This window comes from Salmo salar, chromosome 13 (genome assembly GCF_965601325.2).
Source record: "Salmo salar chromosome 13, fSalSal1, whole genome shotgun sequence".
Classification (NCBI taxonomy): domain Eukaryota; kingdom Metazoa; phylum Chordata; class Actinopteri; order Salmoniformes; family Salmonidae; genus Salmo; species Salmo salar.
Window position 1 is genome coordinate 16,882,594 of NC_138303.1, and position 18,654 is coordinate 16,901,247.

The 18,654-nt window shown below is 46.0% G+C and overlaps 1 protein-coding gene across 3 annotated transcripts in view; it reads right to left on the reverse strand.

Annotated features, from left to right (window-relative positions):
• kcnd3 (potassium voltage-gated channel, Shal-related subfamily, member 3) overlaps positions 1–18,654 on the reverse strand; it is a 356,517-nt gene that overhangs the window by 18,539 nt on the left and 319,324 nt on the right. For 2 of the 3 annotated variants that reach the window (XM_045692984.2, XM_014134606.3), the window contains exons 4-7: positions 13,013–13,114; positions 4,035–4,067; positions 3,783–3,875; positions 3,106–3,356 (exon numbers count right to left, since the gene is read on the reverse strand). In XM_045692984.2, coding sequence (XP_045548940.1) covers positions 3,106–3,356; positions 3,783–3,875; positions 4,035–4,067; positions 13,013–13,114 — 479 coding nt within the window. The remainder of the gene's footprint in view (positions 1–3,105; positions 3,357–3,782; positions 3,876–4,034; positions 4,068–13,012; positions 13,115–18,654) is intronic. The other variant, XM_014134607.3, reaches the window with a different exon arrangement.

The window sequence follows — 18,654 nt, forward strand, 5'->3', positions numbered from 1 at the left end:
GGTCCAAACAACATGAAACATGACATAATACACAACATTAATAGACAAGAACAGCTCAAGGTCAGACCAATATACATTTAAAAACGGCACACATAGCCTACATATCAATATATACACACAAAATATATAGGTCAAATAGGGGAGAGGTGTTGTGAGGTGTAGCTTTATCTGTTTTTTTAAACCAGGTTTGCTGTTCATTTGAGCAATATGAGATGGAAGTGAGTTCCATGCAATAAAGGCTCTATATAATAATGTACACTTTGTTGAATTTGTTCTGGATTTGGGGACTATGAATAGAACCCTGGTGGCATGGCTGGTGGGGTAAGTGTGTGTGTCAGAGCTATGCGTAAGTTGACAATGCAAACAACTTGGAATTTTCAACACATTGTTTCTTATAAAAAGAAGAAGTGATGCAGTCAGTCTCTCCTCAACTCTTAGCCAAGAGAGACTGGCATGCATAGTATTTATAGTAGCCCTCTGATTACAATGAAGATCAAGACGTGCCGCTCTGTTCTGGTCCAGCTGCAGATTAACTAGGTCTTTCTTAGCAACACTTGACCAGATGGCTGGACAATAATCATGATAAGACAAAACTAGGGCCTGCAGGACTTGTTTTGTGGAGTGTGGTGTCAAAAAAAAAAAACATTTCGGTATTGCGGACAGACCTCTCCCCATCTTTACAACTATTGAATCTATATGTTTTGACCATGACAGTTTACAATCTATGGTAACACCAAGTAATGAGTCTCCTCAACTTGTTCAACAAGTAATGGAGTCTCCTCAACTTGTTCAACAAGTAATGGAGTCTCCTCAACTTGTTCAACAACCGCACCATGCATTATCAGATTCAGCTGAGGTCTAGAGCTTAGGGAATGATTTGTACCAAATACAATGCTCTTAGTTTTAGAGATGTTCAAGACCAGCCTTCTACATTTTTATATTTTTACCAATGACATGCCACCGGCATTAAACAAAGCCTGTGTGTCCATGTATGCTGATGATTCAACCATATACATCTCAGCAACCACAGCTAATGAAGTCACTGAAACCCTTAACAAGGAGTTGCAGTCCGTTTTGGAATGGGTGGCCAGTAATAAACTAGAACTGCCCTGCGGTACACCACCCTCTACATGTTTGACATTAGAGAAGCTACCATTAAATAAAACCCTCTGAGTTCTATTAGATAGATGGCTCTGAATCCACAATATGGCAGAAGTTGAAAAGGCATTAAACATAACAGGTTATGGTCAATAATATCAAAGGCTGCACTGAAATCTAACAGTACAGCTCCTACAATCTTATTATTATCAATTCATTTCAACTAATCATCAGTCATTTGTGTCAGTGCAGTACATGTTGAGTACCCTTCTCTATAAGCATGCTGAAAGTCTGTTGTTAATTTGTTTACAGAGAAATAGCATTTTATTTGGTCAATACATTTTTTTTCCAAAAGTTTGCTAAGAGATGAAGAACTGAATATCATTCATTAGGAGTATCAGTAACATTGGTACTCTATCATAGAGGAATAAGACATCTTGGTGCAAGCTGATTGGTCTACTGTTAGAACCAGTAAAGGCCGCTTTATCACTCTTGGGTAGCGGAATGACTTTGGCTTCCCTCCAGGCCTGAGGACAAACCTTCCTCTGGACTCAGATTAAAGAGATGACATAGGAGTGGCCATAGAGTCAGCTACCATCCTCAGTAGCCTTCCATCTAAATTGTCAATGCCAGAAGGTTTGTCATTATTGATCGATAACAATAATTGTTCCACCTGTCCCATGCTAACTTTACAGAATTCAAACTTACAATGCTTTTCATTCAGTTTGTTTTGTATTCATGAATACGATGGCTCACTGTTCGTTGTTGGTATTTCCTGCTTAAGTTTGCCCACTGTGCCAATTAAGTAATCATTATAATAATGTGCAACATCAATTGGTTTTGTGATGAATATGTCACGTCCTGACCATAGAGAGCTCGTATTTTTCTATGGTAGAGTAGGTCAGGGCGTGACTGGGGGGTTTTGTCTAGTTTATTTATTTCTATGTTTGGTTCTAGTTTCTTTTTTCTATGTTGGGGTTTTTGTCTAGTTTAAATTTTCTGTGTTCTCGGTTCTTTTTTCTATGTTGGGGTTTTTGTCTAGTTTACATTTTCTATGTTGTGATCTAGGTTATTTTTTCTAGGTTGGGGTTTTCGTATGATTCCCAATTAGAGGCAGCTGGTCATCATTGTCTCTAATTAGGGATCATATTTAAGTTGTTGTTTTTCCCACTAGTGTTTGTGGTAGATTATTTTGAGTTTATGCATGTAGCACCTCTTCGTCGTTTTTGTTTATAGTTTGTCTGTCTTGCATAGTTTCACATAGAAATAAAGATGTGGAACGCTGCGCCTTGGTCTCTTTCATACAACATCCGTGACAGAATAAGCCATCTGATTCAATGAAAGATGGAGTTGAATTTCCATTAATCTTGGCTTCATAATACAGTTTCTTCTTCTTTTTGTCAAGTTTAGTCACATCATTTCTCAATTTGCAGTAAGTCCGCCAGTCAGATGTGCAGCCAGACTTATTAGCCACTCCTTTTGCCCCATCTCTTTCAACCATACAGTTGTTGAATTCCTCATCAACCCATGGAGCCTCAACAGTTCTAATGAATGTCTCACACCTTAATATGATATTTAATATTGACAAGTTTTTGGAAATAAGCCTGTTAATTCATAGTGGTTTGGAAAAGAGGAATATAATGACAGAATGAATCAAATAAAGTAAAATGACAGAGGAAGGTATATATTGCTGCTGAGCCCATGAAAGACTCAATGTAATACACTATGACAGGGATACGTCATTTGATAGCACCTGACATACCAGCATCACTGGAGAAAAGCAAAATATCAGAGAGAAATTAACAGCCATTTGGCATTCTAGATATCATTCTCTTTAGTAATGGACTTGGGTGTCAACCAATTCATTATTTTTTTTCCATAGCATAAGCTCACATTATGGGCTTGTTTTAACAGTCGGACTGACTCTGGGTCAATAGTAATAGTGTAGCCCTGATAATATTACCATATTTAGTGTTAAACCTGACTTCTGGTCAGTGCTTAGCTCACCTGGTGTTGAGGGGCTGGATGTGGATGGTGCTGAGCTCCTGCAGGTTATGATGAGGGTGTGTGTGTGAGAGAGCGCACGTGGGAATACTGGAGTTGGGTAAAGGGGCGTGGTTCCTCTTAGTGTGGCGGGTACAGCAGGTGCCCGTCATGCCTTCTTGGCTGGAGAGAGAGGGGCTTTGAGACGGGTAGCTCTGGAGTGCCCCCTCCAGGTAGCTCTGCTCATAACACAGCTCATCTGCAAACTCATGATTCTACAGAGAGGAAGAGAGGGGGGAAGAGAGGGGAATTGGGGGGGGGGGGGGAGAGAGGAGAGAGAGGATGAAAGAAGAGGAGGGACATCTGAACACATCAAAAAAAAGGCTGAACATTTCAATGTACAAAGAGGCAACACAATGCCAGAGAATGCAAGAATACATTCAAATGTAATATACTAACACGCAAGGCATCTCCCCACAAGATATGAAAAGCGAACGTTTGAGGGTCTATTTTGTCACTCTCCTCCCAAATAAAATGAAATGATTCAGGGACACATCATTTATCTCAAATTCATGTCCATTGGGGGTTTGATTTGAATATTATTTTACATTTGATAAAAAAAACGAATATATTAAACATTTCGTTTTTTCTTGTTTGATGTGCTTGTCACCTTTTGTGTGTGTGTGTGTGTGTGTACTCACTGTGGTTTTCTCCAGACAATGCAGCAGGTGGTGGTGTTGGCTCTCTAATAGAGACTGGTTCTTGCTCAGCTGCTGCTCCTCCTCAATGGAACTCTGCAACACACACACACACACACACACACACACACACACACACACACACACACACACACACACATACATACACTGTGAGTGAAAATGCTCCACAGTGTTGTTTGCCAACAGATAGAGGGGATTCTAGGTGCTGTGTTTGTATGTTTGCTGTCTCTGTACCTGGTCTGAAAGGTTCATCTTGTAAGGAAGTTGCTTCAGGTCAAAGGTGAAAGAGGAGACAAAAAGACACACAGGTAGAGTTTTACTAGGTTTTCATTTCAATATAGTGAATTCTCAGTGTGTGTGTGTGAAGGAGGGAGAGAGTGTGAGTGTCAATATGGGAGTGGTTTGTTCTGTGTTTGCTGGGGCACGATGCCCTCTTCTCTGAGTCAGATTGTCTGAGTGGGCTGCTGCTACTGACTATATCTCTGGGTTCTGGGCTGCTACTGACTATATATCTGGGTTCTGGGCTGCTACTGACTATATCTCTGGATTCTGGGCTGCTACTGACTATATATCTGGGTTCTGGGCTGCTACTGACTATATCTCTGGGTTCTGGGCTGCTAATGGCTATATCTCTGGGTTCTGGGCTGCTACTGGCTATATCTCTGGGTTCTGGGCTGCTACTGGCTATATGTCTGGGTTCTGGGCTGCTACTGACTATATCTCTGGGTTCTGGGCTGCTACAGACAATATCTCTGGGTTCTGGGCTGCTACTGGCTATATCTCTGGGTTCTGGGCTGCTACTGACTATATATCTGGGTTCTGGGCTGCAACTGAATATATATCTCTGGGTTCTGTGCTGCTACTGGCTATAAATCTGGGTTCTGGGCTGCTACTGGCTATATCTCTGTGTTCTGGGCTGCTACTGGCTATATCTCTGGGTTCTGGGCTGCTACTGGCTATATCTCTGGGTTCTGGGCTGCTACTGGCTGTATCTCTGGGTTCTGGCCTGCTACTGGCTATATATCTGGGTTCTGCCCTGCTACTGGCTATATCTCTGGGTTCTGGGCTACTACTGGCTATATATCTGGGTTCTGCCCTGCTACTGGCTATATCTCTGGGTTCTAGGCTGCTACTGACTATATCTCTGGGTTCTAGGCTGCTACTGACTATATCTCTGGGTTCTGGGCTGCTACTGGCTATATCTCTGGGTTCTGGGCTGCTACTGGCTATATCTCTGGGTTCTGGGCTGCTACTGACTATATCTCTGGGTTCTGGGCTGCTACTGACTATATATCTGGTTTCTGGGCTGCTACTGAATATATATCTCTGCGTTCTGTGCTGCTACTGGCTATAAATCTGGGTTCTGCCCTGCTACTGGCTATATCTCTGGGTTCTGGGCTGCTACTGGCTATATCTCTGGGTTCTGGGCTGCTACTGGCTATATCTCTGGGCTGCTGCAGCTGGCTATATCTCTGGGCTGCTGGCTATATCTCTGGGCTGCTGGCTTTAGCTCTGGGCTGCTGCTGCTGGCTATATCTCTGGGCTGCTGCTACTGGCTATAGCTCTGGGCTGCTGGCTTTAGCTCTGGGCTGCTGGTGCTGGCTATATCTCTGGGCTCTGGGCTGCTGGCAATAGCTCTGGGCTGCTGCTACTGAATATATATTTGGGCTGCTGCTACTGGCTATATCTTTGGGCTGCTGCTACTGGCTATATCTCTGGGCTGCTGCTGCTGGCTATATCTCTGGGCTGCTGGCTTTAGCTCTGGGCTGCTGGCTATATCTCTGGGCTGCTGCTACTGGCTATATCGCTGGGCTGCTGCTACTGGCTATAGCTCTGGGCTGCTGCTACTGGCTATAGCTCTGGGCTGCTGCTACTGGCTATAGCTCTGGGCTGCTGCTGCTGGCTATATCTCTGGGCTACTGGCTATAGCTCTGGGCTGCTGCTGCTGGCTATATCTCTGGGCTGCTGCTAATGGTTATATCTCTGGGCTGCTGCTACTGGCTATATCTCAGGGCTGCTGCTACTGGCTATAGCTCTGGGCTGCTACTACTGGCTATAGCTCTGGGCTGCTACTACTGGCTATAGCTCTGGGCTGCTGGCTTTAGCTCTGGGCTGCTAGTGCTGGCTATATCTCTGGGCTCTGGGCTGCTGGCAATAGCTCTAGGCTGCTGCTACTGGCTATATGTCTGGGCTGCTGCTACTGGCTATATCTCTGGGCTGCTGCTGCTGGCTATATCTCTGGGCTGCTGGCTTTAGCTCTGGGCTGCTGGCTATATCTCTGGGCTGCTGCTACTGGCTATATCTCTGGGCTGCTGCTACTGGCTATAGCTCTGGGCTGCTGCTACTGGCTATAGCTCTGGGCTGCTGCTACTGGCTATAGCTCTGGGCTACTGCTGCTGGCTATATCTCTGGGCTACTGGCTATAGCTCTGGGCTGCTGCTGCTACTGGCTATAGCTCTGGGCTGCTGCTGCTGCTGGCTATATCTCTGGGCTGCTGCTACTGGTTATATCTCTGGGCTGCTGCTACTGGCTATATGTCAGGGCTGCTGCTACTGGCTATAGCTCTGGGCTGCTACTACTGGCTATAGCTCTGGGCTGCTGGCTTTAGCTCTGGGCTGCTAGTGCTGGCTATATCTCTGGGCTCTGGGCTGCTGGCAATAGCTCTAGGCTGCTGCTACTGTCTATATCTCTGGGCTGCTGCTACTGGCTATATCTCTGGGCTGCTGGCTTTAGCTCTGGGCTGCTGGTGCAGCTATATCTCTGGGCTGCTGGCACTATCTCTGGGCTGCTGCTACTGGCTATATCTCTGGGCTGCTGCTACTGGCTATAGCTCTGGGCTGCTGCTACTGGCTATAGCTCTGGGCTGCTGCTGCTGGCAATATCTCTGGGCTGCTACTACTGGCTATAGCTCTGGGCTGCTGGCTTTAGCTCTGGGCTGCTGCTGCTGGCTATATCTCTTGGCTCTGGGCTGCTGCTACTGGCTATATCTCTGGGCTGCTGCTACTGGCTATAGCTCTGGGCTGCTGTTACTGGCTATAGCTCTGGGCTGCTGGCTTTAGCTCTGGGCTGCTGGTGCTGGCTATATCTCTGGGCTCTGGGCTGCTGGCAATAGCTCTGGGCTGCTGCTGCTGGCTATATCTCTGGGCTGCTGGCTTTAGCTCTGGGCTGCTGCTGCTGTCTATATTTCTGGGCTGCTGGCTTTAGCTCTGGGCTGCTGCTGCTGGCTATATCTCTGGGCTGCTGCTGCTGGCTTTAGCTCTGGGCTGCATCTGCTGGCTATATCTCTGGGCTCTGGGCTGCTGGCAATAGCTCTGGGCTGCTTCTACTGGTTATATCTCTCGGCTGCTGCTACTGGCTATAGCTCTGGGCTGCTGCTACTGGCTATAGCTCTGGGCTGCTGGCTTTAGCTCTGGGCTGCTGGTGCTGGCTATATCTCTGGGCTCTGGGCTGCTGGCAATAGCTCTAGGCTGCTGCTACTGGCTATATGTCTGGGCTGCTGCTACTGGCTATATCTCTGGGCTGCTGCTGCTGGCTATATCTCTGGGCTGCTGTCTTTAGCTTTGGGCTGCTGGCTATATCTCTGGGCTGCTGCTACTGGCTATATCTCTGGGCTGCTGCTACTGGCTATATCTCTGGGCTGCTGCTACTGGCTATAGCTCTGGGCTGCTGCTACTGGCTATAGCTCTGGGCTGCTGCTACTGGCTATAGCTCTGGGCTGCTGCTGCTGGCTATATCTCTGGGCTACTGGCTATAGCTCTGGGCTGCTGCTGCTGCTAGCTATATCTCTGGGCTGCTGCTACTGGTTATATCTCTGGGCTGCTGCTACTGGCTATATCTCAGGGCTGCTGCTACTGGCTATAGCTCTGGGCTGCTACTACTGGCTATAGCTCTGGGCTGCTGGCTTTAGCTCTGGGCTGCTAGTGCTGGCTATATCTCTGGGCTCTGGGCTGCTGGCAATAGATCTAGGCTGCTGCTACTGTCTATATCTCTGGGCTGCTGCTACTGGCTATATCTCTGGGCTGCTGGCTTTAGCTCTGGGCTGCTGGTGCAGCTATATCTCTGGGCTGCTGGCACTATCTCTGGGCTGCTGCTACTGGCTATATCTCTGGGCTGCTGCTACTGGCTATAGCTCTGGGCTGCTGCTACTGGCTATAGCTCTGGGCTGCTGCTGCTGGCAATATCTCTGGGCTGCTACTACTGGCTATAGCTCTGGGATGCTGGCTTTAGCTCTGGGCTGCTGCTGCTGGCTATATCTCTTGGCTCTGGGCTGCTGCTACTGGCTATATCTCTGGGCTGCTGCTACTGGCTATAGCTCTGGGCTGCTGTTACTGGCTATAGCTCTGGGCTGCTGGCTTTAGCTCTGGGCTGCTGGTGCTGGCTATATCTCTGGGCTCTGGGCTGCTGGCAATAGCTCTGGGCTGCTGCTACTGGCTATATCTCTGGGCTGCTGCAGCTGGCTATATCTCTGGGCTGCTGGCTATATCTCTGGGCTGCTGGCTTTAGCTCTGGGCTGCTGCTGCTGGCTATATCTCTGGGCTGCTGCTGCTGGCTTTAGCTCTGGGCTGCGGGTGCTGGCTATATCTCTGGGCTCTGGGCTGCTGGCAATAGCTCTGGGCTGCTTCTACTGGTTATATCTCTCGGCTGCTGCTACTGGCTATAGCTCTGGGCTGCTGCTACTGGCTATAGCTCTGGGCTGCTGCTACTGGCTATAGCTCTGGGCTGCTGGCTTTAGCTCTGGGCTGCTGCAACTGGCTATATCTCTGGGCTGCTGCAACTGGCTATAGCTCTGGGCTGCTGCTACTGGCTATATCTCTGGGCTGCTGCTACTGGCTATAGCTCTGGGCTGCTGCTACTGGCTATAGCTCTGGGCTGCTGCTACTGGCTATAGCTCTGGGCTGTTGCTACTGGCTATAGCTCTGGGCTCTGTCTGGGCGCTGCTACTGGCTATATCTCTGGGCTGCTGCTACTGGCTATATCTCTGGGCCGCTGTTACTGGCTATATCTCTGGGCCGCTGTTACTGGCTATATCTCTGGGCTGCTGCTACTGGCTATATCTCTGGGCCGCTGTTACTGGCTATATCTCTGGGCCGCTGTTACTGGCTATATCTCTGGGCCGCTGTTACTGGCTATATCTCTGGGCCGCTGTTACTGGCTATATCTCTGGGCCGCTGTTACTGGCTATACCTCTGGGCTCTGTTTGGGCCGCTGTTACTGGCTATAGCTCTGGGTCGAGGGAGCGGGAGCAGGAGCAACAGCCTAGGCTTTTGTGGGCCAAGGCTTTTGTGGAGCGATAGGTAATGATGATTCGCGGGTGACCGTTTTTGATGTGTTCATAGGGTCCCTGGTTCAAACCCAGGTTGGGGCAAGGAGAGGGACAGAAGCAACACTGTTACATACGCACACTGTAAACTTTCACTGGGTTGCATCAGTCAGGGCTGACAGGACAGCACACTGCAATCCCTGACAAGCCCCTTTGTTTGGCTTGTTAAAATGCATAAACATCACACCACCTAAAATCTACCCTTGCTATTTTTTTTTTAAATTGCTGAAAACAATACAGGCTTTAATCATTTTAACGTTTAGTTTCCCAGCCTGGACTCAGTGGTAAATGTAACATAGTACATGTAAATCTGGGACACTCCAATTAGTATGATATGTTACGTTGCAGAAAGTATTCACACCCCTTGACTTTTTACACATTTCTGTTGTGTTCCAGCCTGAATTTAAAATGGATTACATGTAGATGTTGTGTTCCAGTCTGAATTTAAAATGGATTACATGTAGATGTTGTGTTCCAGCCTGAATTTAAAATGTATTACATGTAGATGTTGTGTTCCAGCCTGAATTTAAAATGGATTAAATGTAGAGGTTGTGTTCCAGCCTGAATTTAAAATGGATTAAATGTAGATGTTTTTAGAAAAATGTTTAAAAAAATAATGAAAAGCTGAAATGTATTGCGACAATAAGTATTCAGCCCCTTTGTTAGGGCAAGCCTAAATAAGTTAAGGAGTAAAAATGTGCTTAATAAGTCACATACAAAGTTGCATGGACTCACTCTGTGTACAATTATAGTGTTTAACATGATTTTTTAATGACTAACTCATCTCTGTAACCCACACATACAATTATCTGTAAGGTCCCTCAGTCGAGCAGTGCATTTCAAACACAGATTCAATCACAAAGACCAGGGAGGTTTTCCAATGCCTTACAAGGAAGGGCACCTATTGGTAGACATTGAATACCCCTTTGAGCATGGTGACATTATTAATGACACTTTGGATGGTGTATCAATACATCCATGTACTACACGATACAGGCGTCCTTCCTAAATCAGTTGCCGGAAAGGAAGGAAACTGCTCAGGGACTTCACCATGAGGCCATTGGTGATAGCAGAAAACTGAGGATGGATCAACAACATTGTAGTAACTCCACAATACTAACCTAAATGACAGAGTGAAAAGAAGGAAGCCTGTACAGAATACAAATATTCCAAAACATGCATCCTGTTTGCAATAAGGCACTAAAGTAAAACTGCAAAAAATGTGGCAAAGAAATGAACTTCATGTCCTGAATACAAAGCGTTATGTTTGAGGCAAACACATCACTGAGTACCATTTTTCAAGCATGGTGGTGGCTGCATCATGTTATGGGTATGCTTGTCATCAGCAAGGACTAGGGAGTTTTTTTTAAATAAAAAGTAATGCAATAGAACTAAGCACAGGAAAAATCCTAGAGGAAAACCTTGTTCCGTCTGCTTTCCAACAGACAGTGGGAGAAAAATTCACCTTTCAGCAGGACAATAACCTAAAACATAAGGACAAATATACACTGGAGTTGCTTACCAAGACGACATTGAATGTTCCGGAGTGGCCTAGTTACAGTTTTGACATAAATCGTCCTGAAAATCTATGGCAAGACCAGAAAATGGTTGTTGAGCAATGGTCAACAACCAATTTGACAGAGATTGAAAAATTAAAAATAATAATATGCAAATGTTGCACAATCCAGGTGTTGAAAGCTCTTAGAGATTTACCCAGAAAGACTCACAGCTATAATCACTGCCAAAGGTGATTCTAACATGTATTGACTCAGAGGGTGTGAATACCTCTGTAAATTAGATATTTCTGTATTTAATTTTCAATAAATTAGCTAAAATTACAAAAAATACATTTTCACTTTGTCATTATAGGGTATTGTGTGTAGATGGGTGAGCAAAAAATGTATTCAATCTATATTTGAATTCAGGCGGTAACACAACAAAATGTGGAATAAGTCAAAGGGTATGACTACTTTCTGAATGCACTGTATGTATACATTTACGGATGTCCATCATCCATTTCGTATGATCTGTTACGAATTAAAATTAATCCAAATTGTTACGAATTGCAATTCTTATAATATGTTACGAATTTGCAAAACGTATGTCACGAATTCCAAATTGTTGGTGCTGACCTTAGATGGTGGCTACGTGGTTAACGCTAACGTTAGCTAGGTGGCTAATGTTAGTTAGGGGTTAGGGTTAGAAGTTAGGTTAAAGCAGGGCTCTCCAACCCTGTTCCTGGAGAACTACCCTCCTGTAGATTTTCGCACCAATCCCAGTTGTAACTAACCTGATTCATCTTATCAACCAGCTAATTATTAGAATCAGGTGCGCTTTATACACCCACCCATCCTCCCCGAATAACCATCCTACTTTTGTTTTTGCTTTAAGTAACCTTCTGTGTTATTTAACCATACCAAACATAACATATCATACTATTTTGAGTGTCCCGGATTTACATGTACCATGTTACGTCTAGTCTATGAGACCGGGCTGAGTTTCCACCATGTTTACTGTGTGTTATGTAGTTCCCTCCTCCCCTGTGTATGTGAGTAGTGCTGCAGCACATTTTTTTATGTGCTGTGGGGAAGAGTTCACCTCCTAAACAGTGCTGAGCTACAGTACACAGACACAGCTGCGTCTCCAGGCTATTTCTGGTCCTGTCCTACTCATTCCTAAAGACTAAAGCCAAAGAATCAGCAGGATGTGTGAGGCACGGGAGGTCAGTGGCACCTTAATTGGGGAGGACGGGCTCGTGGTAATGGCTGGAGCGGAATTGGTGGAATGGTAACAAACATGGTTTTGATGCCATTCCATTTGCTCTGTTCCAGCCATTCTTATGAGCCGTCCTCCCCTCAGCAGCCTCCACTGGTGTGAGGGCTGCTGTGAATCACCCAGGTGGCTGGTCCATTAGCTACACTACAGGCAGGTAGGTAACCAGGTGAGGCTGCATAATACATGGACACAATTTACTAATCTGTGTGGTGCAGATGTATCGAAGGTCAGCTGGCTTATCCCTGTGACGTCAACGAGATCATTTTGCTCGGGACCTCTAAAACATAGAAGCTCAGCTTTTCGTTTTTATAGTTTAGTCATGCTAACGGTTGCTTCATAGTGCGTGGGAGAGCTGGTGGAGGCACAGTCAAATCTCAGTACAATTTATGGGTGTATAGAAGGACAAGCTATACATTCAGAAACAGCTAAAGTGTCTTTGTGTTTTGGCGTGTCTCAGCCCAGAGGAGAGGAGAGGAGAGGAGAGGAGGAAGGCGAGTTGTGTTTACATGTCTGCTAGTGCCTGCAGCCTGGATCCCAGCTGAGCACCAAGATGTTCACATTAACACTACAGCATATTTAACAGGACTGCATTTAGCTGTTCTCAGAAGCCAGGCCAGGCCTAGTCTTCCAGGAACCCAGGAGGAGAGAGAGAAGAATCACAAGGGCCCTGTTTGAATAAAGACTTCTCTATCCTTTCTGCCTTGATGGAATAACTGATCTGATGAGGTTGGATTGGTGAATGTAGTAACCTTGTTTTGATCTATCCCATTACTTATGAGTCAATGATTACCTCAAGGAGACAGAAGAAGGATGGAATCTATAAAGTGTTCAATGAAGTGCAGTCAAAGGGTGATTATATGATCTGGTACTTAAGAGGCAGGTGTCTATCCCACGGGGGAAAGTGTCACTCCGATGTATGAACACTTTCAGGGCAAACATACAGAATTCTACTGTTGTGTCTGGGCTGGGTTTTAGAGAGTGCCTATGTGAGTTAAAGGGGTCGTGCGGTGTGAGTATTTGAGTTCTTTGAGTCCAGAAGTTTTGTGGAGGGGGATGGGCTCCTAACGAGAAATCAGTCTAGTACAGTCAATGGTGGTTGTATTGAGTGTTCTCTTACCGTGAGCTCCAAGGCTTCGCTGAAGAGGCCATTCCGTTTGCTGTGGAGGAAGGCATTGGAGCTTCCTGTCTTGGATATTCGTATCCTGGCCAAACGTGCTTTCTGGAAGACAAAGAAACCATGGAAACCAAAGATCAGTCCCCTCATACCACCAACCAGGTTAAATCCAAATGGCTATGCACAGCGCAAACGTTTGATGCAAACCTGATATCAATGCATACAAAAACACATACTAGGAGGGTAATGTCACCATGTCTTTTCAATGTTTAATATTGCTGTCTGTGTTTCTTGTGTAATAGACTTGCTGAATTGCGCCTTGAAATGCATTGCTTTTGTTTATGTAGAATAAATCAATGAAATGTCCACTGCCTTAAAGTGTTACGACTACAACCCTAACCAACAGTGTGTATGTCTGTCTGCATACATCTCTTCTCATCTACAGGAAACACAGTATAAAGAGGGTTGGTGTGCAGCCATCTCTCTCTCTCTCTCTCTCTCTCTCTCTCTCTCGTCAAGGACAGAGACAGAGAGACAAAAGAAGGAGCAAAAGAAGGCAATGTGATTTCTCAATGCGTCAATAACAAACAATACACAATGTCTGTGTGGAAAAGGTCTGACAAGAGTTTCAGCTCAGACAAGCTGGCCAGCATTCTCAATCTTGTTTATGCTCCCAGAGACGGGTATTAAGCAGAGGTGTTCTTGCACACACACACGCCTACTCCTCTCCATACTGTTCTCCTTCTCTTTTGCACTCCATCCTCTAACTCTTATAATAGTTTTTCCTCTCAATCTTTTGTCTCACTCTCTTTTTTTCTTTCTCTCCTTATCTGTTACTGTACCTCTCTCCTGGCCTCTCTCTGCCCCTCCCTCTCTCATGCTCCTTTGTGCCAGCTTAGACATCCCAGAGGTCTCTAGGATGACCCTCTTCCTCGTCTCGCTCTGAGCTCAGCCAATGAGATCGGCTCTCTGGGGTCACCAGGCAAACACTTCCAGCCACCATGGAAATGGTTACTGGGGGTAATAGAGGAGGTGTGAAAACATACCCTGCTAGAATGTATCCACTTTTATCGAGAGTGAGCAGGGATGGGGGGTAGAAAGAGAGAGAGAGAGAGAGAGAGAGAGAGAGAGAGAGAGGAGAGAGAGAGAGAGAGAGAGAGAGAATTTAGGGCCACTGGGACCCAGAACCTGTGTCTCTGGTCCAAACATGCTCTCAGACAGTGCAGAGAGGCAGGACAGATTTGAGGATGGATTTCTGCTGAAGCATCATTGAGAAAACACAGGAGGGCGCTGGCTTTAATTAATTAATTAATTAATTAATTAATGTATTTATTACACACATGGAACATGGACAAAAAGCTAGAGCATCGACAGCTCATAATAATGGTTGGTATTAAAAAAAAAATGGTGTTTGAAGTGTTCGATTCCATTCCATGTATTCCGCTTCAGCCATTACTATGAGCCCGTCCTCCCCAATTACGGTAGCACCGGCCACCTTTGGTAGACTGCAATATTTCCAATGAATAGCCTACAGCTCAGAGAAACTTAACTTCAAGAGAAACTAAACTTCAAGTTAAGTTTTAAACTCCTCAGCACAACACCTGGTGAGGAGAACTGAAAAAGCTACTATGGTGAATATTAAAGGCAGAAAGAGAGAGTGGTACTGTATTTGGATTAGTAGGAAGTAGAGCAGAAAGAGACAGGATGGAGGGATGCCTCAAGGCCTGCCCTGGAACGACTGCTCAGGAGAGAACTACATCTGAATAGGTATCCCCCCCCCCCACACACACCTCCCACTGCAGATTTGTGAAAATGGAAAGCATGGGGCGTGTGAGAGAGACTGAAGGAAAGAAGCACTGGGCTGTAGCAAAAATTGATTTAGAGCGAGTCACGTCATCAGACAGCTTTCCCTTCCTCTCTCTCTCTCTCTCTCTCTCTCTCTGTCTCTCTGTTAGTAAGAGGTTGGCCTCTTACCAACACCACTCAGTGAGAAAACATTTTCACTCAGCCCAGATTGAACTCTCAGTGGAACAATCTAAGATGTTGAGCTGTGTATATGTCTCATACGGACACAATCTTCTCTAACATTTTTTTCAGCTTCAAGTGCTTTATTCGGCAAAAGTAGAAAACTTTATTCATTTCCGCCAGGGGAGACAATCTCAGGTATACAAGGTCTGTCTGCTCTGGCAGGTTGTTGGTTGTGTTTCTCTTCCACATTGCCATGCTGATTAAAAGGTAGTGTCTGACTCGAAAGTCTCTCTCTGGCTCGCTCTCTGTCTCTCCCCCCTCTCTCTGTCTCTCTCTCAAGTCAATTTCAATTCAGTTTAAGAGCTTTATTGGCATGAGAAACATATGTTTACATTGCCAAAGCAAGTTAAATAGATAATAAACAAAAGTGAAATAAACAATAAAAATGAACAGTAAACATTACACTCACAAAATAATAAAGACATTTCAAATGTCAAATTATGTCTATATACAGTGTTGTTACGATGTGCAAATAGTTAAAGTACAAAATGGAAAATAAATAAACATAAATATGGGTTGTATTTACAGTGAGGGAAAAAAGTATTTGATCCCCTGCTGATTTTGTACATTTGCCCACTGACAAAGAAATGATCAGTCTATAATTTTAATGGTAGGTTTATTTGAACAGTGAGAGACAGAAAAAAAAAAAAAAAAATCCAGAAAAACACGTAAAAAATGTTATAAATTGATTTGCATTTTAATGAGGAAAATAAGTATTTGATCCCCTCTCAATCAGAAAGATTTCTGCCTCCCAGGTGTCTTTTATACAGGTAACGAGCTGAGATTAGGAGCACACTCTTAAAGGGAGTGTTCCGAATCTCAGCTTCTACCTGTATAAAAGACACCTGTCCACAGAAGCAATCAATCAATCAGATTCCAAACTCTCCACCATGGCCAAGACCAAAGAGCTCTCCAAGGATGTCAGGGACAAGATTGTAGACCTACACAAGGCTGGAATAGGCTACAAGACCATCGCCAAGCAGCTTGGTGAGAAGGTGACAACAGTTGGTGCGATTATTCGCAAATGGAAGAAACACAAAAGAACTGTCATTCTCCCTCGGCCAAGATCTCACCTCGTGGAGTTGCAATGATCATGAGAACGGTGAGGAATCAGCCCAGAACTACACGGGAGGATATTGACAATGATCTCAAGGCAGCTGGGACCATAGTCACCAAGAAAACAATTGGTAACACACTACGCCGTGAAGGACTGAAATCCTGCAGCGCCCGCAAGGTCTCCCTGCTCAAGAAAGCACATATACATGCCCGTCTGAAGTTTGCCAATGAACATCTGAATGATTCAGAGGACAACTGGGTGAAAGTGTTGTGGTCAGATGAGACCAAAATTGAGTTCTTTGGCATCAACTCAACTCGCCGTGTTTGGAGGAGGAGGAATGCTGCCTATGACCCCAAGAACACCATCCCCACTGTCAAACATGGAGGTGGAAACATTATGCTTTGGGGGTGTTTTTCTGATAAGGGGACAGGACAACTTCACCGCATCATTTGACGGGGCCATGTACTGTCAAATCTTGGGTGAGAACCTCCTTCCCTCAGCCAGGGCATTGAAAATGGGTCGTGGATGGGTATTCCAGCATGACAATGACCCCAAACACACGGCCAAGGTAACAAAGGAGTAGCTCAAGAAGAAGCACATTAAGGTCCTGGAGTGGCCTAGCCAGTCTCCAGACCTTAATCCCATAGAAAATCTGTGTAGGGAGCTGAAGGTTCGAGTTGCCAAACGTCAGCCTCGAAACCTTAATGACTTGGAGAAGATCTGCAAAGAGGAGTGGGACAAAATCCCTCCTGAGATGTGTGCAAACCTGGTGGCCAACTACAAGAAACATCTAACCTCTGATTGCCAACAAGGGTTTTGCCACCAAGTACTAAGTCATGTTTTGCAGAGGGGTCAAATACTTATTTCCCTCATTAAAATGCTAATCATTTTATAACATTTATGACATGCGTTTTTTTTGTTGTTATTCTGTCTCTCACTGTTCAAATAAACCTACCATTAAAATTATAGACTGATCATTTCTTTGTCAGTGGGCAAACGTACAAAATCAGCAGGGGATCAAAAACATTTTTCCTTCACTGTACAATGGTGTTCGTTCTTCACTGGTTGCCCTTTTCTTGTGGCAACAGGTAACAAATATTGCTGCTGTGATGGCACACTGTGGTATTTCACCCAGTAGATATGGGAGTTTATCAAAATTGGGTTTGTTTTTGAATTCTTTGTGGATCTGTGTAATCTGAGGGAAATATGTGCTTCTAATGTGGTCATACATATGGTCATACTCTCTCTCTCGCTGTCTCTCTCTCTCTCTCTCTCTCTGTCACGCCCTGATCTGTTCCACCTGTCCTTGGGCTTGTCTCCACCCCCTCCAGGTGTCGCCCATCTTCCCCACTTATCCTCTGGGTATTTATACCTGTGTTTTCTGTCTGTCTGGGCCAGTTCATCTTGTTTGTCAAGCTTACCAGTGTTTGTCTGTCAGTTCCTGTCTTTTCCCAGCCTCTCTTTTTTTCATCTTCCTGATTTTTGACCCTTGCCTGTCCTGACCCTGTACCTGCCCGACTGACCACTCTGCCTGTCCCTGACCCTGTACCTGACCGCCTGACCACTCTGCCTGTCCCTGACCATGTACCCGCCCTCCTGACCACTCTGCCTGTCCCTGACCCTGTACCCGCCCGCCTGACCACTCTGCCTGTCCCTGACCCTGTACCTGCCCGCCTGACCACTCTGCCTGTCCCTGACCCTGTACCCGCCCGCCTGACCACTCTGCCTGTCCTGACCCTGACCCTGTACCTGCCCGCCTGACCACTCTGCCTGTCCTGACCCTGTACCTGCCTGCCTGACCACTCTGCCTGTCCCTGACCCTGTACCCGCCCTCCTGACCACTCTGCCTGTCCCTGACCCTGTACCCGCCCGCCTGACCACTCTGCCTGTCCCTGACCCTGTACCTGCCCGCCTGACCACTCTGCCTGTCCCTGACCCTGTACCCGCCCTCCTGACCACTCTGCCTGTCCCTGACCCTGTACCTGCCCGCCTGACCACTCTGCCTGTCCCTGACCCTGTACCCGCCCTCCTGACCACTCTGCCTGTCCCTGACCCTGTACCCGCCCTCCTGACCACTCTGCCTGTCCCTGACCCTGTACCTGCCCGCCTGACCACTCTGCCTGTCCCTGACCCTGTACCCGCCCTCCTGACCACTCTGCCTGTCCCTGACCCTGTACCCGCCCCCCTGACCACTCTGCCTGACCCTGAACCTGCCTGTCGTCCTGTACCTTTGCTCCTACTCTGGATTATCGACCCCTGCCTGCCTTGACCTGTCATTTTCCTGCCCCTGTTACCATAAACATTGTTACTTCACACAGTCTGCACTTGGGTCTTACCTTGATACCTGATACTCTGTCTCTCGCTCGCTCTCACGCTTATGTTGGAGGAAACAGGAAATGTGGAGTGGGAAGAGACATACATAAGCATGACTGAGAAGAGAGAGAGAGGGAGAAAGAAAGGCAGTATTGAGAAACAGACCGCCTAAGGTTAGGACCGTAATTTAGGACCGTCTGAGTCAAAAACATGGAGCTCAGCTCTCACCTAGGTTCACCTTTGTTTC